This window comes from Myxocyprinus asiaticus, chromosome 13, assembly GCF_019703515.2.
Source record: "Myxocyprinus asiaticus isolate MX2 ecotype Aquarium Trade chromosome 13, UBuf_Myxa_2, whole genome shotgun sequence".
Lineage (NCBI taxonomy): Eukaryota > Metazoa > Chordata > Actinopteri > Cypriniformes > Catostomidae > Myxocyprinus > Myxocyprinus asiaticus.
In genome coordinates this window covers 40,222,103-40,245,215 of record NC_059356.1, presented here as the reverse complement: position 1 = coordinate 40,245,215, position 23,113 = coordinate 40,222,103, and the positions used below count along the sequence as shown (strand labels likewise).

General features: G+C 40.6%; 1 protein-coding gene across 2 annotated transcripts in view; it reads right to left on the bottom strand.

Annotated features, from left to right (window-relative positions):
* The window catches only part of LOC127450874 (neurabin-2-like), an 82,471-nt gene that overhangs the window by 23,820 nt on the left and 35,538 nt on the right, over positions 1–23,113 (bottom strand). For both annotated transcript variants that reach the window (XM_051715315.1, XM_051715316.1), the window contains exons 3-6: positions 14,499–14,631; positions 10,074–10,194; positions 1,702–1,806; positions 1,085–1,220 (exon numbers count right to left, since the gene is read on the bottom strand). In XM_051715315.1, the coding sequence (XP_051571275.1) occupies positions 1,085–1,220; positions 1,702–1,806; positions 10,074–10,194; positions 14,499–14,631 (495 nt within the window). The remainder of the gene's footprint in view (positions 1–1,084; positions 1,221–1,701; positions 1,807–10,073; positions 10,195–14,498; positions 14,632–23,113) is intronic.

Sequence of the window (23,113 nt, the reverse complement as noted above, 5' to 3'; positions counted from 1 at the left end):
ACCAACCATTTTTTTTCTCCATTCAAGTAAACAGGAGCTGCACTGGCATGACTGGAAATAGCCTCCCGAAAGCGTTCCAAAGATGGCCGACAGCGACAGACTTTGGTGTGGTTTAAAAAACAGCTGAGCGTTGTTAACCTTTCTGTTTTTTAAATGAATTAGAAACATTTCACCTGTAGTTGTTTAAGCCAGGGTCAGAAATTAAGGAGGGCTGAGAGCAAAAATGCCACCAAAAGTGACAAAAATGCCCCTGAAATTCAAAATGTGGGGGCAATAAATGGTATTTATTGTAAAAGATCTGATCGTAGTTCTTAGTATTCTATAAGCCTAATATTTATACACATTATCACATAAAATATGATTTGATGTTGATTTACTTGTATGGGTATGAGGAAACATATTCTCAATGTAATTATTTAGATTAAAAATGTATAAATGGATTAAAGTAATTGAATAAAAGGATTGCACAGTATATTTATTATATGTTTATAAAAAATGCCCTTAAAAACAAACCAAAAAAGCCCCTGAAAATCAAATCCATGGGGTAAGTATTGTCCCTTTAGGGAAAAGATCATTTCTGAGACTGGTTTAAGCAGAAGAGAGAAGATTCAGACCATGAATTTAGGGGGAAAAACAAACTAAACTCACCCCAATAAAAAGTCATGAAACACACAGTAACTGAATAATGCAGAGATGTCAGACATATTCCTAATCTTGTTCATCATGTCTTATGTCTAAATGAAAGCTGCTGACCCAGCATCCTTTTTCTCTCATGGGTCAGCACTTGTTACGTAAAAAGCATGACACAAACTCCAGTCTTACTTATGAAATCTAAGGTGCATGCTGTCTGTTAGAAACAAACAGGGCCTTTGTCCAAACAATGACAGACAACTTAAAAAATAAAAATGTCTATATATATATATATATATATATATATATATATATATATATATATATATTTTTTTTTTTTTTTTTTTTTTGTAAATCTGTTTGCGGTGACTTTTAGTTAACTTACTTTTAAACTGATAGCAGGCTTTATAAAGAAATTGTAATTTTTTTCTTACAGTATCTGTTGAAGCCTCACCTCTTCGTCCTCCTCCATGTAGGGGTTGTAGCGTTGCTCCATCATTTCTCTCTGCCATCTCTCCTGCTCCAGTGTCTGCTGGATCAGCTGGGCCACCTCACTCTGCTCCCCTGGCTTCTCCCGGCCAATCATAAACCTGCAACACACAAACACCAGCCAATAAAGTGAGCAGAAGTATTACTACTTTATTGTGCAACCAAACAAGGAGGCTAGATGATTAGTTGTCACTCCGTCATTGTTTATATTACTATTTTAAAGGGATAGTTCACCCAAAAATGAAAATTCAATGTACGGCAAAAAAGGTGCAATGAAAGTGAATGGTGACTGAGACACGGAAGAAAGAAAGACATTCGGGATAGTAAACAACATGAGGGTGAGTAAATGAGGACAGAATTTTCATTTTGGCTTAACTATCCATTTAACACTGTGAATTAGGGTACTGGGTTGTGTAACAAAAGGGACACATGGGTGACACACTTGAATTCAAGCTGTGCTTAAAATTATGTATCTTTCTGACACATGCAAGTACCACTAACACTGAAGTATATCCTGCTCACACAAACCCAAACCCAGACTTGTGACATGTATCTCAAGATAAGCTGAGACTATTTTCTTACTTGACAGTTCCGCTGGTATTCCTCAGGACTGACGCTGCAAAATTCTGGGTCACGCCCACCAGGCTGGTTCCGTCTACCTCTACTATCAGGTCATTCACCTGGATCCTGATGAAGGGAAAAATGACAAAGGGAAGTATAGTACAGTTGAGGTCCATTAAGACTGCCAGTGCATCTGTGAAATGGATGCTACACCCTGGGCCAAGTTACTGATAAATCTTATCACTTTAGGTGTAAAGAAAAGCACTGCCAAAGGAATCATTTATCTAGATAGAAATGGACCTGAAAACCGACCAATAGCTGCAGTGAATCAGTGCCAAACTTCTTCTAAACCTCTTCTTGTGTTCCATCGGCTCTTTTCAGGACCTTTCAGTCATAAAACATTTCAAAATATCCAGGCCCATTCAAAACACAGTCCCTGTCAGCCAATTTTTTAAAACAGCCAATTTACATCGATTCTTTAGCAATTTTTTAAATGATTCTTTAATCCCAAGATCGATCTTTCACTCAATGCACAACCCTCTACTACAATGAGAGGAAATCACTCGCATTTGCAACCAAATTACACGCTATGCGACTAAAGTGAATATATTTGCAACTGGCTGGTAAATGTTTACATTTCACTCACCAGTAATTGTGTAGTTTAGTTGTGAAATGTTAAGCAGCAAGATCCTTTCACTGCATGTTGAGAGTAAAAGTTGTTCCGTGTAATGTGTCCAAAGACGAGATCCACACAACCCATTTTTCATTAAATACTGTCTCTTTTAAAACCCTTTCTGTTCTTTACAGTCAGTTGTTGATCAAAAACAACTACAAAAAAAAAAAAATGTAATTGTAATCATGCATCCCACAGATGAGGTAAAGCCATTCAAGTCCTCTCTAGTTAACATGCGCTCATTTAAAGGCGCTGTTTACAGAAATGCAGTTTTTTGTTAAAGCGACAGTACCGGCTTTAGCATGTGTTCAACAAATCAATGTAAATATAGTAAAAAAAATAGTATAGTAAAAAAAATAGTAAAAATTATGCACTTTAACAATAAATATGCAACAAAAATAATATATGAAATATAATATCTTATTTATTGATTAAATACATTTGTTCATTTTTAAAAAGCCAAAATGTGACCAAAATGATGATAAAGTAATAAAATATAATTAGTGAAATTAATATTTTCCTAATGTTCCTAGTTAAAAGGTCCCCTGTATAATTAACAGCATTAGCTGGGAGATCATTTCTTTTATATGTAGGCAAAAGGGATATTATAATTGAAATAAACCCATATGAATCGATATTGAATCGAAATAGAATCGAATCGAGAGCTTGTGAATCGGAATCAAATTGAATCTGGAAATCTGTATCAATACCCAGCCCTACCAATTAGTGTAGCCAAATGTTTATGGAGAGCAAGAGTACCAATCAGGCTACAGACAGTGGGAATGAGGGCATTTCTGAGGGCTACATTCTGCCCTGCTCCATATCTCGGCCATTTGAAAGACACACATGGTGACAGCTCATTTCAACATGGGCTTATTATTATATAAGCTATTACTTCCAGGTGGGCTTTTTCTAAATGTCAGGCCATTGGACAAATTAAGAAACAAAAATCATTTTTTTTTTTTTTCAGAAGTCACTTCAATACACTATGAATATACTGACTCAAGACCACAGAGAAATTACAAATTTAATCGTGAGTTTTGTGAACATTCCTAAAGCTGGCGCCACTCTAGCAGACTCCAAACAACTCGATTTTGGCCAAGGGTGTCACACGTGTTGCTAAGTTTTTGCAGAGATCTCACTCTGTTCAGTCGGACACCGATACAAAATGGTGGAGTGGTGACAAACATACCAAGTCAATGCAACTCTCTATCTGTCACATGGAGCTCACAGAAATAACAACACGAGAACCACGTGAGTATCGACAATTGCAATAGTGTGATTTAGGGCATTTTTAGACCTGTAGCTTGCATGATTTGTTCCGAAACAGGGGCTAAAATAGTTACAATGATGCATTTTCTTCATTTAGAAGATTTAGCTCATACATCAATATACCGGATAAAATGATGTACTTGAAAAAATGTGTCAAAGGGTACAAATATTAAAGTATTGATTATGTCAAGGTTACACAAAATGTTTCCGCATGGTACAGAATGTGCACTCGAGTCAGAGGTTGCACTGCAAATAAACATTATCCGACACACCAATGGGCATGAGTTGTAATATTTCCGTTGTGGTTATTTTTATGTGTCATTAGTGGCTTTTGCATTATTTCTGCATTGAAAAGTACCTATTCTCACATTCAGGGAGCTGCGCCCGAACACAAACACACATGCATGCACAAATACACACAGAAAGAGTGAACCCAGGTTAATTTCTGACATAAAGTTGCTGACGCCATCCTACCTGTGGCTGTTCTGCCGCTATCCATAAGAGAGAAGCGATCATTCTAAAACTACCTCAAGAATTATTAAATAACTCGCATTTTATCTAATAGATTCGCCAAAAGGCTTAATCTGCATTTCCATGATGAATTACGGTGACGAGCTGACCTACAGATTTCTTTTCCGGAGATCCACCGGGTATGTTGATGGTTTATATAGGGATATTGTTTGCAATCGGACAGAGACCAGTAACTTTACCTTGTGAAAGTGCGTGATTGTGTATTTATCCCCTCAAGGCTTGCAGAAGAAAGTGTATGTCCATATGCAGCTTTCAGTTACGTTCAATAAAGACAGACTGTAGTGTCTCCGCTTTCTGATGTCATTTTAGTGTAGGAAAAAAATGCAGGAAAAACGCTTGCTGACAGAATCACTCTGTATTACAGTAAGCGTTGTGATGACATGCAGCATCTGAGTGCGTTCACAGATGAAAACATTCACGTCTTGTCAGTTCTTTAGTAAAACAAGAAGCTCATTGGTCACTTGATGAGAACACAAGAGCCAGAACAATTTTTTCTAACAGTTTTGAAGTGCGTTCCATTGCTGGAACCATTAACTCAGCAGGAAGACCTGACGGTCAAGTGATAAAGACCTCCCGCTGGCAGTGGCTAATATACGCTTGGTCTCCCTCCGCCTGGCAAGCAATTATGTAAATTAAGCTCATACCTGAAAATCACTGGAAAAATCGGCTAGTGTGGCGCCAGCTTAATAATCTCTGAATCTTGTATGATCTATATTATTTACATAATGTTACATCTGAGTAAAAACAAGTTCCTCTTCAAATGAGTTTGACAGATACTGTAGAAGTAGCTTCTCCATGAGCTCCATGACTCATTCCAGGGCCTGAAGAATTTAGATGCCATTAGGAAATTAGATTCTTCTCAGAAATCAATACCATATACCCCTGCATGTGTATACAGTAAGTATTGACTGAATGTTCTGGTCAAGTATGAATCAAGATTCAGTGATGCGCTCTAGGTCCTCGTGGTGGCGTAGTGACTCACCTCAATCTGGGTGGCGGAGGACAAATCTCAGTTGCCTCTGTATCTGAGATCGTCAATCCACGCATCTTATCACGTGGCTTGTTGAGCGCGTTACCGTGGAGACCTAACATGTGTGGAGGCTCACAACTCACCACGCGCCACACCGAGAGCGAGAACCACATTATAGCGACCACGAGGAGGTTAACCCAACGTGACTCTACCCACCCTAGCAACCTGGCCAATTGGTTGCTTAGGAAGCCTGACTGGAGCATAGTACTAAATTATTCCTGTGGAACCCAGTCAAGTTTATTATTATAATATAATACTGAATTATTATTATATTCAGGATAAGATTTTTAAAAGATAAATTAATATATTTCTGTCCTATTTACTTCACCCTAAACTGGGGTTTTTATTTTTACACTGCATGCAGTTGTGTTTATTTCACCTTCATCAGGAGCTTTTATTATGAAACGGCTAGAGCCTACGGTGCCGCTGAACAAGCCGCCTCCGCCCTGCACGCCATGGCTCTCCTGCAAGTACACCAAGCCAAGGCGCTAAAAGAACTGCACGAGGGTAGTTCTGACCCGGGATTAATGCAGGAACTGCGCTCGGCGACCGACCTCGCTCTCCGGGCGACGAAGGTCACGGTCGCGGTCTCTCGGGCAGGCGATGTCCACCCTGGTGGTCAAGGAGCGCCACTTTTGGCTCAACTTGGTTGAGATGCGTGAGGCTGAAAGGCATGGTTCCTTGTCGCCCCCATCTCCCAGGTTGGCCTATTCAGCGACACTGTCGAGGACTTTGCCCAGCAGTTCTTGGCGGTGAAGCAGACGGAGGCCATACAGCACATCCTGCCCCGGCGCAGCTCAAGACCCCGAGGAATCAGATGCCACCTGTCTCACAGCCGGCCGCCAAGAACCCGAGGAAGGCTTCGAAGCGCCCCTGAGACAGGCGACCCAGGGGCAAGGAGACCCACTTCTCCAGAGCCAGTGAGCAGACCACTCGGTGGAGGGCCGGGAGGAGAATCTTTTGTTTCGTTTTCATTTAATTTCACCGCATGTCCAAGAGGCTGCGGTACCCAAAAATTCAACAAAAGAGCGGTTTTCTTGTTCCCTGGGTCACATGTTCGGTGTGCACGGCCGTCGTCACAACCATTGTCCGCCATCCCGTATTTGCAGGTATGGCGCCCCCTGGCAAATTCCCCTGAGGAAGGACCTTCTTTCTCAGGGACGGGGCACCATCTAGCACCCACGACCAGACCTCTGGAATCTCCACGTTTGGCCCCTGGACGGGACGTGGAAGACCTAAGTGGCCTACCACCCACGGTGGTAGACACGATCACTCAGGATAGGGCTCCCTCTACGAGGCACCTGTATGCCTTGAAGTGGCGTCTGTTCGCTAAGTGGTGTTCTTCCCGATGCGAAGACCCCCAGAGATGCGCAGTCGGATCAGTGCTTTCCTTCCTGCGGGAGAGGCTGGAGGGGCGGCTGTCACCCTCCACCCTGAAGGTGTATGTAGCCATTGTTTCGGAGCATAACGATGCAGTAGATGGTAAGTATTTGGGGAAGCACGACTTGATCATCAGGTTCCTGAGAGGCGCTAGGAGGTTGAATCCCCCCAGACCGCGCCTCGTCCCCTCATGGGACCTCTCCGTAGTCCTTCGGGGTCTACAGGGATCCCCCTTTGAGCCCTTGGAGTCAGCTGAGCTTAAGGCACTCTCTTTGAAGATTGCCCACCTGACTGCGCTCACTTCCATCAAAAGGGAAGGGGACCTACAGGCGTTCTCTGTCAGCGAATCGTGCCTGGATTTCGGTCCGGGTTACTCTCAAGTGATCCTGAGACCCCGACCGGGCTATGTGCCCAAGGTTCCCACGACTGCTTTTAGGGATCAGGTGGTGAACCTGCAAGCGCTGCCCCAGGAGGAGGCAGACCCAGCCTTGGCATTGCTGTGTTCGGTGCGAGCTTTACGCATCTAATTGGATTGCACGCAGAGCCTTAGTAGCTCCAAGCAGCTCTTTGGTTGCTTTGGTGGACAGCGGAAAGGAAGCGCTGTCTCCAAACAGAGGACCGCCCACTAGGTCATCAATGCCATCACGATGGCATATCAGGCTGAGGACGTGCCACCCCCTGCGGGGTTACGAGCCCTCTCCACCAGGAGTGTGGCGGCCTCCTGGGCCCTGGCCAGTGGCGCCTCTTTGGCAGACATCTGCAGAGCAGCGGGCTGGGCAACACCCAACACCTTTGTGAGGTTCTACAATCCCTGGGTTGAGCCGGTCTCGTCTCATGTATTGGCAGGCACGAGCAGGTAAGTTCCAGGACAGCTGGCTGGGTGTACCACTTGCGCATAGCACCTTTCCCCTCCCTTGAGGTGAAGACGTGCGCTCTTGACTCCCAGTCGTGTTCACAGACTGTGATCCCTGGATGACTTTCCTCCTTAGCCCTCTGGCAGCTGAGTTTGCGGAGAAACTCACTGCCTGGCCCAGTACTTGCGCTAATGAGCCCCTGTACTGAGGTAGGTGCTCCACGTGTGCTGGTTCCCCGAAGGCGACCCCATGTGATATCTTCCGCAAAATTGTTTCCCTTATGGCAAACTGCGTCTTCCTTGGGCATAGGCCCCTCTGCCCCTGGTCGCCATGCATTGTAGAAACTCCTCCTCCTTTGGGTAGGACCTACCAATGGACCTCTCCACATAACATACTTCCGACAAGACTCGGTAAGTCCATGTGACGTCTTCCACTCAAAATACCTCCCCCCCTTTTTGGGCGGGGTGTGGTCTCCGTGGTATCTTTCCCTTGGGAGGAACACCCCCAAACGCAGACACTTATGGCTCCCAGTCAGTTAACAAATTCCACTCTTTTTGGGGAGAAAAGAGAGGGAAAAGAGGCCTCGGCTGGGCTAGCCTGTCCCTATAGTTGGGCAGTCGACTTGTTCCTGATGGACCGTTTGACGCTCATAAGAGCGTTGGGGGAGGTTACGTGATGGCCTGGTGTGCTGGCTACGAGGCACACAGCAGTCTGCCCATCACACACCACCAGTTCACGCAACACAGTTCAGTTAGTTGTGGCGTTTTGTATAGGGACCCCTAGTGTCACTACATCGACACAACGTTGAGTGAGTGACAGATAGGGAACATCCTGATTATTTTCGTAACCTCCGTTCCCTGATGGAGGGAATGAGACATTGTGTCCCTCTTGCCACAACGCTGAACTACCCGCTGAAATGGCCGGGACCTGGTCTCGGCTCCTCAGCACAAAACCTGAATGAGTGGTTGCATACCAGCTCCTTTTATACCCGTATGTCCGGGGGAGTGGCATGCAAATTCCACTCGCCAATTCTCGTTGGCCTTTTTTCAAAAAAGCAGAGGTGTTTGGGGCTCCCAAGAGTGACCCCTAGTGTCACTACATCGACACAATGTCTCGTTCCCTCCATCAGTGAATGGAGGTTACGAAAGTAACCAGGACGTTTCACATCTTGTGAACCGCTGTCAAACTCTCCTTTACTGTTCCATGTAGGTAGATTTGTATAATAAATGTATAGAGGTTACTAATGTTTGGAACTGCAGTACTTCACAATGCAGGTGAACTGCGCTAAAAACACGAGCCCCTGCTCGTGCACACAGATCAGCGCGTCACCGGTTCATTCTGAAGCGCACACAGACCATGTTTATCTGTCTTTAATCACAGCCTTTGGCAGTTAAATAATCCTACTCTCAACCCTATGATCTCTGCTTGTCTATTGCCAAACAAAAATTAAATCACTGATTATATTACATGAGTAAGGGGTGTTCTTTAGAAATGCCTAAAATCCCCTTAGGTGTTGTTCACATTGAAAGCATTTTCGTGTTTATTTAAACGTGCTAAGCCTTTGACTGTTGGCCATGTCTCACTGTTTTTTCAGTGTCTCGTGCAGAAGCTTCACTGTTTTATAGACGCCTTGTCAAGTTAAAGGTGCTATAAGCGATTTTAGCTGCTCTGGAACTTCCACATCACTTAGAATCTCAGTTGCCTCCCTGTCTAAGATCGTCAATCTGTGTATTTTATTAAGCACGTTACCGCGGAGACGTAGCACGTGTGGAGGCCCAGCTATTCTCCGCGGCATCCACGCACAACTCACCACGAGCCCCACCAAGAGCAAGAACCACACATTATAGTGATCACGAGGAGGTTACCCCATGTGACTCTACCCTCCCTAGCAACTGGGCCAATTTGGTTGCTTAGGAGACCTGGCTGGAGTCACTCAGCATGCCCTGGATTTGAACTCGCGACTCTAGGGGTGGTAGTCAGCGTCATTAACAACACAGCATCTTTAAAAAGAACTTCCACTTTCAAAAATGAATCTCAAGACACCTGCATTTTGTTCTGTCAAGCATTTTTAGCGCAACAACACGTTCGGATTTAACGGCCCCTCAACCATCATGAAAACACTGTAACACAGAGACTCAAGTGGCTTATTGCTTTTATAAAACTATGATAAAAGAGACCAGTGCTCATTATTCTGATAATTACAGGAATTAACAATTCTTTTGCAAAATAAACTAGTTCAGCAGTTCAACATTTTTTGGTTGCCAAGCAATGCAGCAACTAAATGGTGTGCATTTAGTCATTTAACAACAGCTTCAAACAAGGCTTGATATCTAATGCAATCACATTCACACATTTTTAAGTGTATATTGATAAAAGCATAAATGTTCTCAGGCTACAAGATCAGCTCTCAAGACACAGCATCACATTTCCTGTGCATGTCTGGTTATTCCACCATGATTTCACTATTTAATCCCCTTTGCAGACTGATCTGATGAAAACAGACGTCCTAGTGGCACAGAAAGAGACAGAAGGAATGGGAATCCCACCTCGTCACCACTTTATCAAAGCATTTTTCAGTCAGTCCCACTTTTCACTCTCGTAGTCACACAAATCCATATAAATCCCATTCAAATCCTTTAATTCTCTAACTGACCTTCCATCTCGATGGGCGGCTCCTCCCTCTGTGACCGTCTTGACGAAGATACCGAGTTTTTCCAGGCCCATGTCTGCACCTGCGCCCATTCCGATGATGCTGATTCCCAGTCCATCTTTATCTGAGCGAAAGGAATCACAATGTAGCATTTACAAGTCTTAGGACAGATCTGGATAAATCATCCTATGTGCCAAGTTACTTTCAAAAAATTATGTTCACAACTACGTATAGTCAACATTTACTTACGTAAAATAACATGTTTCAGAATAAAGCAGGATTTTCATGCACAATAAGACCAGAAATTTGTACTACTGAATTTGAAAGTAAAGTGTACAATTTGATTCCATGTTGACTTTAAAATGATTACATTGACTAACACAAGATTTAGAATACAGTCCTGCAAATTACCTGCCTGACATTTTATCAATAACATAAAACCTAATCTTTAAATAGTAAATAGGCACTAAATAGAGCTTTAAGGCTTTAAGCCAGTAATAACTAAATAATGAGTTAATGAGTTTAATTACTTTGTCACCAATCCAGAGACTCTAAATCATTTGAGCAGATTTTAAGAGATTATAATTATTTATCAATTACAGTCACATTATTCAGTGCCACCAGGATTTCGCTGCACTTCTTGATTCCGCCCCAAAATGACTGAATTTCCTGCAGCTAATCTTAAAATTTTTGATGCCATTTGTGCCATTTTGTTATGTTTTGCAGTGACAACTCAAAATAATCATAGTATACTTGTGTAATTTGTGTCAATGACAGTATAAGTGCAATTTCTTGATAATATTTTAGTGCATATTAATAACTGAATATGCAGTTAGTAGGCAAAAAATATAAAAACACACAAAACACATTCAAGAGGCGAAATCCGTGAAATGGCTAATGCGAGTGCAAGCTTTTTGCCTCAGACAATGCAAGTAAACTTTGTTGAGGTTAAAAGAGTAGACCTACAATAAAACTGTAAACTAAAAACAAATATCTAGGCTTGCCGTGATTATTACATCGCAATCTTTTGATCTAACCAGTCTATCTTGATTATTTGTGATAACCTGAAGAGCATGTGAAGATTGTGATGTACATGCGTTGTCTGCAGTCCCGCAAAAGTTTAGACAAGGATTTTGATTGTCAATGCAAAGTGCTCCATTAAACTTTAATTTAACAATCGTGCAAAGGCAAATGTTCTTGGTCATTTCGGTTCATACACGCTGTGTTAACGACACACAGTGACACAGAGGAGGAGACATCCGCTTACTCTGTTACTGTGGAGATGATAGAATGGCGGCTGTGCAGTTGGATATATCTTGACTGCATAAAGCTTTGAGCATTCATTTGTGATCAGACCCACAGATTCAAGTTGGGGGTTTTTTTTCGGAAAAAATTGCGAGAATTTTTTTCATTGCAAGCTACCGCAAATAATGCGGAGAGTTGCTGAATTTGCGTTCATTAATTGTGATTGCAAAATCGTGGGGGGACTGATTATTCGGTTTCTAATTATCTCTTGGAACAGTCTTATTTTTAATCATATCTTAGATTGCAAGCTGACTGCTAATTTGTTTGTAATTTAAATTTTGCAACTGCAATATCAAAACAACAAAGTTGACCAATCACAATAGTGTCACACATGATTGAAAATGTTTACACAAGCTTTTCTCAGCATGTTTCAATCTTCAAACTTTTCCACTTCTACTCACTGATATTTCATGTATAGTAACTATGGTAACCGGCAGACTGCTTTAGCGAAAAGGGCCCGACCCCTAAGACTTTCTAATCAGAAAAAGCTGATTACTTTGCAGACTAAAACAAGTGGCTTGAGTCTGTTTGTTTCAAAACAGGCTGTTAAGGACCCTTAAAGGCCCCGGCATTCTCATGGAGAAGCTCTTTTTCGTTCTTCGCTTAGAGCCAAAAATAAGTTTGAAACAGCTGAGCAACGGTTTATTGTTTGTGAACATTCAGACACCAGCCATGCCGCTGTGGGAGGCGCTGAAGAGCATTTTAATATGAGGACGCACAAGACTTCATGTAAAACATCAAATAATATGACATTAAAATGTGTTATCAATGATTTCATGCCTCATTCTATGACTAGAATTCACACCAGATCAGTAAAAGAAGCTGTTTTAACTACACAATGCTGATTTAAAGTAAGCAAACAATAATGTGTAATTTGTCATGTTTACATTAGGGCTAAAATGATTAGTCGACGTTATCGACAACGTCGACAATAAAAAAATTGTCAACAAAAATGTTCGTTGTCGAATAGTCATTTGATCTTAATGTAACATAAGATCATATGAAACTCTAATGATTGCACACAAGAGCAGCACTGCAGCTCCCGCCTGACTGAGGAGAGGAAGAAAACACATCTCACAGTCCAGACGCACTCTAAACTTTCCAAACAGCTTCAGGTGATGTAGATCGCAAAGTAGGAGGGAATTATAATGCGAAAATTAAAAATAATTAAATACAGAAGCTTGTTGTGGAACAATCAGAGCTGGAGCTGACACTCAGCTTAAGCAAAACTTGCGTGTTGGGCGTCTTTAAAGGAAACACCCCGGCGTTACATCTTTAATGCAGTTCTATTTAATGCGTTATAGCTTTATTAAAGTTAAAATAATAAGGAAACTGGCATTTCTCTGTGCGGTCAGCGCCTCTTCTATGAGTTGTGCGAAGTGTCCCGATCTAAGGGGGAGAGATTGAAACTGCACCCGGCTGATGTACACTCTGTCGCGGGGACGCTCATCTCTCGAGTGCGCGTGCTTAATGCGGCTAGATTATAACGTGATGGCAACTTATTGAATCATAATATGTGTCACTGTGCATTTCTTATCGTGAAGAAAATTGGCAAAACACAGCTTTATTAATAAGAGAGAGTTTGTTTTTTTGTGAGTTAAAGATTGATTGAAGTGAACAGAAAGGTGAGAGAGGGTAGTCTTCGCCCCATTATACACTACAAAAAAATACGTTTTTTTTTTTTTTTTGGCTTGTTTTCCAATATATCTAAAACTCCTTTAAAACAACGTACATTTATTTTAGCAGCTATACTGCAGAAGATTTTTTATTTTTTTTTTATCTGAGAATGTTGAATATAATATTAAAAATACAAATATTTTAAAATATCTAAAAATCCTTTAAAAAAAGATGCATTCAACTGAGAAGCAGCATATAAGATATTTAAACTTGCTTTTAGAGAATAGATCTTGAATATATGTATATTTTGTCTTTACTGCACTTGCAGAAGTATAACCAAGTGAAAAAATACACTTATATACAAAATACAATTATATTTAAGATACATTCTCTTAAAGCAAGTCTAAATATCTTATATATTGCTTCTCAAGTAAATATATCTTATTTTAAGGATTTTTAGACAATTTTAAATGGAAAACAAGACAAATACACTTGATAAAAATAGGATTGTTTTGTAGTGAAATTTTTATTGAAATAAACATAATAAAAAGTATTTTTTCCCTTTAATATAGTGAATGTCATTTAGAGGTATTTTTAAAAGATGATTTTGTCCTCTTTATTGTTAGCAAGCACGTTTAATACAACCTTTTATGTCGGGGCACAAGCTGAATAGTCAGTTTAGAGCTAATGATTAATCGTCGCAATAATCGCCCGAATAGTCGAATAATCGTTCTAATAATCGTTAGATTAGTCGATTATCAAAATAATCGTTAGTTGCAGCCCTAGTTTACATTCTGCATTCATGGCGCTAATGCACAAACACGCTATATGCGGCCATAATATGCAACGGTTACCCTCTGTTACTGTATTTTAAGATTACACTGATACTACTACAAAGATGGGTGTATAAAAGAGTGTTAGCGGGCAGAATACAAAAAAACAAAAAAAAAACAATGATAGGCATATCTAACTATTGGCAGATGTGTAAATGGCTTTCGGATGTTGATGGCACACGAGTGAAGCAGCATATCAAACGGAGTGAACAGGCACTTAAGAGTATTTAAGTAGATTTCAATTTATTTTGTAGACTAATCAAACAAACAAACAAACAAAGACATTGTTCTTAGAAAATGTCTCAACAAGAATCGTCACACAGATTTCGTTAAGTTTGCACCAGTTTGCTAATAGCTCTGTAGGCTGGTGTGTTCATGTTGACTAATCTTAACTGACTGAATGGCAATTAGCTGTCGGCTTCAAAGTAGGTGGAGCTCCAGGTCACACCTACCGATGATGTGGACCAATGGCAGTAAGAGGTTTTCATGGAAGGTTGCGCTGGCGAGCTGTTACGAACCACAGAAACAAACTCAAAAACACATAAGTGTTAGCCATACTTTGCTCTAAATGACGCCACACCCGTTCGTTCTTCGATTATTCGTTTGAAGTATGCCGGGGCCTTAAGACAACATACCACACATGTTTAAAAACACACACAATCTAGTAAAGTACCTTTCTCCAGCTCAACGGGGAATAGATCCAGTCTCTCCACTCTCTTCTCCAGTTCATACTCAGCTGAGGCTGCCATTGGGTCAACCTCATCATTGCGCCTGTCGTAGTCCTCATTTGAGTATGTGGTGAAAACCTGGGAAGACAAAGGTCAAAAACTTGAGATAATGTATAGGAAGGTGAAAGTGCATATAGAATTAAACAGGGTTCAATGGTCAATAAAGCAAATTGGCAATTTGTTTTTGGCAAAACTGGCAAAAAAACCCCCCACTTTTTTACCTGTTTGTTTTGCACAGTGAACCATATTCACAGTCTGTAAATCATGTAATCTTTTTTAATTATTTAATGTCAATTTATAACATTAATCTTTATATTACATTACCCTGACATTAAATAAAAGAAAAGAAAAAACTGCTGTTAACTTTAATAGGGTTTCAAATGCTGCTGCGGAGTGACAGTAACTTTGTTTTTTTTGTTTTGTTTTTTTGTCTGCCGTAATCGATTGCTCTCTATTTATTTCCTCTTTTCCAAAGTCGTGGAAATAGTAATAGTTGATTTTTTCAATTGCCCAATTAGACCAAATGGGAATGCAAAAATAATATTTGCTGTGGTCTCCCATTCACCATTACAGAAGTTTACCCTGCTATAGTTTACTTCCAGAAATGCGAAAATAGTCCATTACAGTTGCAATCAAAATTATTCAACCCCCCTGACCAGCAATACATTCTGGTGATGTGAATTAAAACACATCAACTAAAACCTCAGTAAACAGTCAAAGTAAGTTTTTAATACACATTTGAGTGATTTTGAGAACAAAGAGTAACTCTCCAGCAACTCTGGATGAAAAGTAACGCTGTGACGTTGCAGAAGTTTGTTGAAACAATGCAACTACTAATGCACGCCGTAATCAAAGCTAAAGGCGGTCCAACAAAATATTTGAGTATGCATCTTTTTGTATGGCCAGGCAGTGTAGTAAGTGTAATAAATGTGGAAATACATGAGTATTTAAAGGTACAATTATACAATATGAAATATTTTAACTTCAGAAAACACTGTAAATATGCAAGAATTTCACAAATACAAATCTTTAACAAATCTATGCAAGGGTTTGTTAAAAAAAAATATTATTTTTATTATTATTGTTATTATTTTGCATAGTAGTTTTGATATAGTAGCACTTAAATTATTATTTTTATGATATAATTATTAATTCTATTTTCATTAGGTTCCAACCATTTTTCAAACCATTCAGTTTGTATGAAATTCCAAACAGTAACAACAGCTTGTATCATTCAAAATGCAAATTCTAGACACCATAAAAATTTATAGAATGTGAAATTTGTACATTTGTGCACAAGCTAAAATGTCATTAAAAGGATCAAAAGCAAAATGCGTATATGTTATAAATAAAAACTAACATATGTACAGTATATATTAGAAATGATGGTGGCCGGGGGCCTGGGTAGCTCAGCGAGTAAAGACGCTGACTACCACCCCTGGAGTCGCTAGCTCGAATCCCAGGGCGTGCTGAGTGACTCCAGCCAGGTCTCCTAAGCAACCAAATTGGCCCAGTTGCTAGGGAGGGTAGAGTCACATGGGGTAACCTCCTCGTGGTCGCTATAATGTGCTTCTCGCTCTCGGTGGGGTGAGTTGTGCGTGGATGCCGCAGAGAATAGCGTGAAGCCTCCACACGCGCTATGTCTCCGCGGTAACACGCTCAACAAGCCATGTGATAAGATGCACAGATTGACAGTCTCAGATGTGGAGGCAACTGAGAGTCGTCCTCTGCCACCTGGATAGAGGCGAGTCACTACGCCACCATGAGGACTTAGAGCGCATTGGGAATTGGGCATTCCAAATTGGGGAGAAAAGGAGAGAAAAAAAAAGAAAAAAGAAAAGAAAGAAAGAAAAAAAAGAAAAAAGAAATGATGGTGCCCCCTTCTCGGTTTTCTTGTTATCTTTTTTAGTCTTCAGTTGCATTACGCTTACATGTTGTCAAAAGTCTGGTGAGTAAAAACAAAAATTTGTCCGTTGAGGGTTGACTGGTCACACACACAGTCTAGTATCTTTTTGTGGGTCAATAATCTAGCTGTTATGCATTATTTTCAGGCAGCTAAAGCCATTTTGGGCAGTAAAAGATGCAGTACAAGTTTTCACCTGTTGGAACAACCATACAAGTACCAACTCAGTAGCAGACAAGGGTAGGCTAGGGAACAGGAGATGTCCCAAACTGAATTTGAAGCCACAGTTTTCCAAATGTAGTGTTCTGGTACTAAGCCACCAGCTCTCTGAACTCATTAAACACATCCACTCTGACTTTATGTGTCTTTCCTAACAGCGCAGAAATGCAATCTGGTCCCATAGAATCACGTTACTGTGCCTACATTTTTGCAAAACGATTTTCCTTGTTGTACATATCGCTACAGTTTCCTTGTGAAAATAACACTAGATGCACTAAAACAATTTTTATTCCCTTTCACACTAATCACAAGTAAAACAGCAACTGTAAGTAAGGCATTTGTGGGTTGACTTATCAAAGAGTGTTAACATTGAGACACTTGTTGTAACTGTTTTGAGTGCTGCCAGGTTAGCTCAATTAAATGTGTGAGTTTGGGGCTGGACTATTTGTTTATCCAAACAACAGTAGACTGACAAAGAGCTTGGGAACATCATCAGTTTTGCTTTTCCGTTTGGCACTGCAAGTGCCACAGAAATTACACAACATTAAGCACTGTTGAGAGTCATCCTCTTCTGCAAACTATTTTCTCTATCGCCTTGGGCGGCACTAACTGCGCAGCTAAAGCAGCAGTTTACCCAGCTAAAGTCATGAATCATGTTCTCCTTCAGAGAGACAGAGGCACTGAAGCCACACAAGCATGCGGGTGTATAACTATGCATTTATAATATTTGTGACTTATTAATCTTGCTCTGTAAACAGAGTGCCAATTTACCCACAAGTCTTCAAAGAGCACTTGATTGCTTGTGTGAGTTTGTAAGACACCAGCTGAAAACAGCTTCCTATTGAGGGTCTTCTTTACAAAGTGTTTGCAAGGCAGCACTGTATTGATATGCCTCAAACATTTTGGTTAGGGTTTTCTCAACACACTAAACCCGAAGTATTAAACTGCTGCAATGAATTAAGAAATTTGAGATTAAAATGGGAAAAATATCCCATTGACCAACGTTAAACATTCAAAATGTAACCATTGGTGTTCTTTCTTACATCTATATGCATACTGATTTATGATGAGTCTTGTCTTCCTTTTTCCTTTCTTCCATTTTTAACAATTTATAACTTTTGCATTGCACAATTATTGTGCACAGCCAACCGAAAACAAATGTCAAGCAACGGCAAAGCGGCTTGGATGCAGCATTTCATTTACTCAGAGAAAAGCCTAAAACCTAAACTTACCTAGAACTTTAATGCTATTATTTTGCTGCCTCGCAAACACTGTTTTTTCTTTCTGAATATACAAATCTAGTCATTTTTTTCTCCTTACTTAAGACCCTGAATCTCAAGTGCTTCACAAAGCTCAATTAGTATGATATTGTCGAGTTAACTCTTTATGACAAAAAGAGGTCAAATATGTTTGAAAATATGTTTCTTTCTGTCACGTAGAAATCTGACTGGATTTTCCCTTACCTTTCACCATTGTTGCTCAATACAAATGTTGAATGAAATACAGAACAGTTTTTTTTTTCAAAGTGTGACCTCATCTCATCAATATTACCTCAAAAACTGCTGATCTACGAAATCAAATCAACAAGCGCAGTCGTGTAACGTCAGCAATGAGCGATCACCCATATGTCTTTCTGCGTGCCTGGTGTCAACTTCTATTTCCTTCTAATTTTTGTTTAGTCATTTTCAACTTCCTCAGGCTGCCCCATCTGACTGAGCTTGTGTCTTTCACAACCACTCTCTTCTTCTTTCATTTCATCTCCCTCTTTTCATCTACACACAATTTACAAGCATTTAATTCTCTTATCCCTTCATTTAACTCCATCAAATTTCCCCAAATAGTAAATAAAATCCACTGTTTCCACCTGCACAGTTCATTTACTTTTGATATGATCTTGTCTGCTGGGAAAAACTCAAAACTCGGGAAAGCTTCAAGTTGGCTTTTGAAACATGCTAGCTGGTTTGTTGCTGGTCCCAGTGGAAATCCGGCCAAAGTGCAAGAAATTATTTTATTAATAAGCATTTTAGTCTTGTTTTTCACTAAAAACATCTAAACATCCTTAAAACAAGATAGATTTAACTAAGAAGCAAAATTGCACAAGATATTGAGACCTGCTTTCAGAGAATAATTGGCAAATTGTTTGATCTCATAAACATTATGTGACTGTGGCAGTTTTTTTGCAGAACAATATTATATGCCTTGTTACACATTTGGCTGCAGTTTCCCAGTGAAATGCCCACTGGGGGGTGCCAAAAGCGAGTAAAATGGTGTCGAGATCTGACAAGGTTTTTACGGTGAATATTAGATAGAGGTAAAACGTATCTCCCTAACCTAAAACTTTAACCTGCACCTAACCAATAGTGACCTAAAATCAAATGAGAAGTAGACACAAAACAGACGACAGTGTCCTAAAAACAAATGCGACATGAAAAGCACATTTTCTGAAGCAACCACATCATCTTGTGTTGCTTCAATGACACTCTCATCTCATGTGTCAGCTTGTGTGTTTAACTGGTCTTGAACTGCGTACTTTAGAATCCAAAGTCCACCACTCTACGAGGTGAGCTACTGCAGAAGCCAAACACATTGGAATAAGTGTGCAAATGTAGGTGAGTCTGTAATACAAGCATTAAAATGTATAATTTTTAGAAAGTGTAAAAGTGTTTCGATATCAAAACAAAGCAGTGTGTGAGTAACAGTGTGAAAAATAAGCGTTTATAAAGTCATAATCAGCTGCTGTCGTCGTGTTTTGTGTGAAAGTGAATAAAACGCACCGTTATAGCGCCACTAGTGTTAATTTCACCAGGAAACTGCGAAAAATGTAGAACATGGTACGTAAAAGTCAGTTTGCAAAAATTTAATTATAGTAATGTTCATTCTATGAGGCTAGGTTGGTTTTATCTTGTTTAAAGCTTTTAAATTAAATTTTGTTATAAAATCTAACAACATTTAGGGAGATTTTTGCTTACAAGAAAAGAAAAAAAATGCCAAAGGGGTAAGAACAATGAACTTAATTCAAGATACAGCACATTCTATAAAAAAAAAAAAAAGGAATTTTACGCAATTTCAAGTAAATCTACAGTATCTTGTTTTAAAGATGTTTAAATACTATTACAGGACAACAAGTCAAAAATACTAATTAAAAAATTGCAAAGACCAGCTTGAACCATCTGGAAACCATTTAAAATCAGTGACCATCAGAAGCCGCTTCAGTTGGATTTCTAGCAAGGTTAGATACAATGTACTGTAGAATATCACTGTTTTATTTCTCTTTTACACCTCCATCTCTTCTCTAGGTCACTCCTCCCGTTCATATATTGCTTCATCTCTTATCTAAAAATATACCCTCTATCTCAGAGCTGAAGTGAACAGCAGGTCGGAGCACCCTCACTGTGAACACCATCAGCCTGCTCACATGTCTCTGTCTCTATGGTAACGGCCCGGCTTGGCGATTGTGATTATGACATCGTTGTGCCATTTTTCTCTTCCCTCCCTGTCCCTCCCCCCTTCTCAATTTTCACACTCTATATTCCTCCATTCCTCCTGTTGGCTTGTGAAAAAGGTAAGGAGATGGTTTCAGGAAGACTAGTAGAAATTATCTTTATGAAAACAAATAAATATATGTCTATAATGTAAAATTAATGTTACTTTATAGTAACTTTATAGTATATTTTATATAAACCACATTTCCTATATGTTTAAGGGGTAGTTCACACAAAAATGAAAATACTGTTCTCTGTTGTTTATACATTGTAACAAGGTTCGAGGTTGGGTGGAAAGGAGGAAGATGGGACCGGGTGAACACTCCAACGAACTTTAATGCTCAACTTAAACACACTACACTCTCAAAGTCACACATAACATAACGACACACACACGCACACAGCTCCGTGCCTCTCTCTCCCCATCTGCCGCTGTCTCCTCTCCTTAAATACTCTCGCCGTTCCTCACTGGAACGCCAGACTGGTGTGGCGCACAGGTGGAACTTGTTCACCATTTACCTTCCCATCCTCGCTCTGCCCAGATGCCGCTCGGCCACACCCTGCTCGCCACATACCCCCATTGCCAAACTCAGGCCGGGGAGTCCTCCTGCCTGCGACTTACTCTCTCCCCTCCCTTCCAATTTCTAGGGAGTGTTGGCGCCTCGGCAACCGCACTGCAGGATGGTCTCCAGGTCCGACCTGCACGTGCCTGGTAGTAGGAACAGGACAAGGGAAAAGAGAGCAGAGAGAGGGGAGAGTGAGGAGAGCCCCTGAACACGCTGTCAAATGGTCCTCAGCCAGCTGCACTGCCTCCTGGTGGACGGCAGTGGGCTCCTCCGCCTCCTGGCGGACAGCAGCAGTGAGGACTCCATGACAGCGCATCCTTCCTCCTTCCCGGGTTTCGGTACCAATGTATCAAGGTTCGTGGTTGGGTGGAAAGGAGGAAGCTGGGACCGGGTGAACAATCCAACGAACTTTATTGCTCAACTCTGTGCATCTCTCTCTCCCCGTCTGCCACTGTCTCCTCTCCTTAAATACTCCCACCGCTCATCATTGGAACGCAAGACCGGTGTGGCGCACAGGTGGAACTCGTTCACCACTTATCTTTCCGGCCTCGCTTTGCCCAGATGCCGCTCGGCTAAGCCCTGTTCGCCACATACAGTATATGCCTTTCTTTTCTCGTGGAACACAAAAAGAAATGTTTGGCAGATTTTTAGTCTCAGTCACTTTCATTGTATTGAAAAAAGATGCATTGAAAGTGAATGGTGATTGATTCTGTCTAACATCTCCTTTTGTGTTCCAAAGAAGAAAGTACGATGACACAGTTTATGATGACAAAATTTAAATTTTTTGGGTTAATTGTGCCTTTAATGATGACTAATGATAAATATGATAAAACGTCAGAGATTTATCTTGTTTTCGAATTCTTGGAATTTTGCCAATCGATCACTTTTTTAGTTTTTAAGCCAATTCAAACAGTCCACTACCAAGTGCCATCTGTGGGTCGTCAGTCATGGGTTATTCCTAAAAGGGGAGTATTTCTGTACCATTTTGTCTCTTTTAGTGTCTCCCTTTCTGTACCTCTCTCTCTGTCTCTCTCAGATAGAATGTTGGAATGGACAGCAGAAATTCAGAGGCCAAATGTGTGTGAAACATATGCAACCTCTGTGAACTCTTTCAACCAGAAGAGAGGAGAGGAGACTTCACAGTCATCAAAGTCTACAAGCCCACCTTTCAGTTAAGGGACAATTGTCTTTTTGTTAGAGGTATCACCTGTTAGCTGCTCGGATGCATTGGCATCAAGTGAACCGACTTGTCTTAAAGAGTTCAGACAGAAATGAAAATTCTCTCATCATTTACTCACCCTCATGCCATCCCAGATGTGTAAGACTTTCTTTCTTCAGCAGAACACATTTGAAGAAAAAAAGAAAAACATCTCAGCTCAGTAGGACCTTAAAATGCAAGTGGATCGTGATCAGACCTTTGAAGCACCAAAAAGAACAGACAGTCAGCACAAACGTCATCTATATGACTCTAGCGGGTAAATTAATGTCTGCTAAAGCGATACTATCGCTTTGGTGGGAAAAAGATCAATATTTAAGTACTTTTTAACTTTTAACCATTGCTTCCTGTCAGCAGCAGTATGTGCGTGATGTAATTGCGATGGCACGTGAGACATGCGAAAACTGACTCACAGATCTGCCCTACAAAACATGTCAAGGGTATGACACACTAAAAAGAATAAGTGACACAAGTTGACAAATAATCCTGCTAATATTAGCCAAATGCTATTTTGTGTGTATTCAGACACCGGCATGCATGCACATACACACAAATGCAGTGTGTGCTTGTGGAATGCTGCTGTTCTACTGTGTCTGGATTCTCTAGCCAAGCCTGGCTCATAATTCTACAGTCTCTCTGGTATGCAGGAGACAGTGCAGTGTGTTAATGTAGCAGCAAGCAGCTCCCCTCCTTCATACACTGACAAACCTTAATTTTGCGGCATGTTTGCATCCTTAAAGGAATAGTTCACCCAAAAATGATTCTCTCATTATTACCTCACCCTTATGCCGTATCAAACTCGCATGACTTTCTTTCCTCTGCTGAACACAAAGGAAGATATTTTGATGGACATATGATGTGAAAATATCCATACAATGCAAATCAATGGGGTCCAACACTTCCAAGCTCCAAAGAGGACATAAATGCAGCATAAAGGTAAACTATATGACTCAAGTAGTTTAATCCTTGTCTTTTGAAGATACCGGTTTGGGGTGAGAAACAGACTAAAATATAACTCTTTTTTCACTCTAAATCTTGCCATTTTGCTGATGCTAATGTCTCAAAATGGCCAAATGTCTGGCACATGTGTGCTTTGGTTATTTTTAGCAGACCTGATTTTACCTAAAAGGGACTTACAGAGATCACCCAGTTGGAGCAGCACACTGTAGATTTA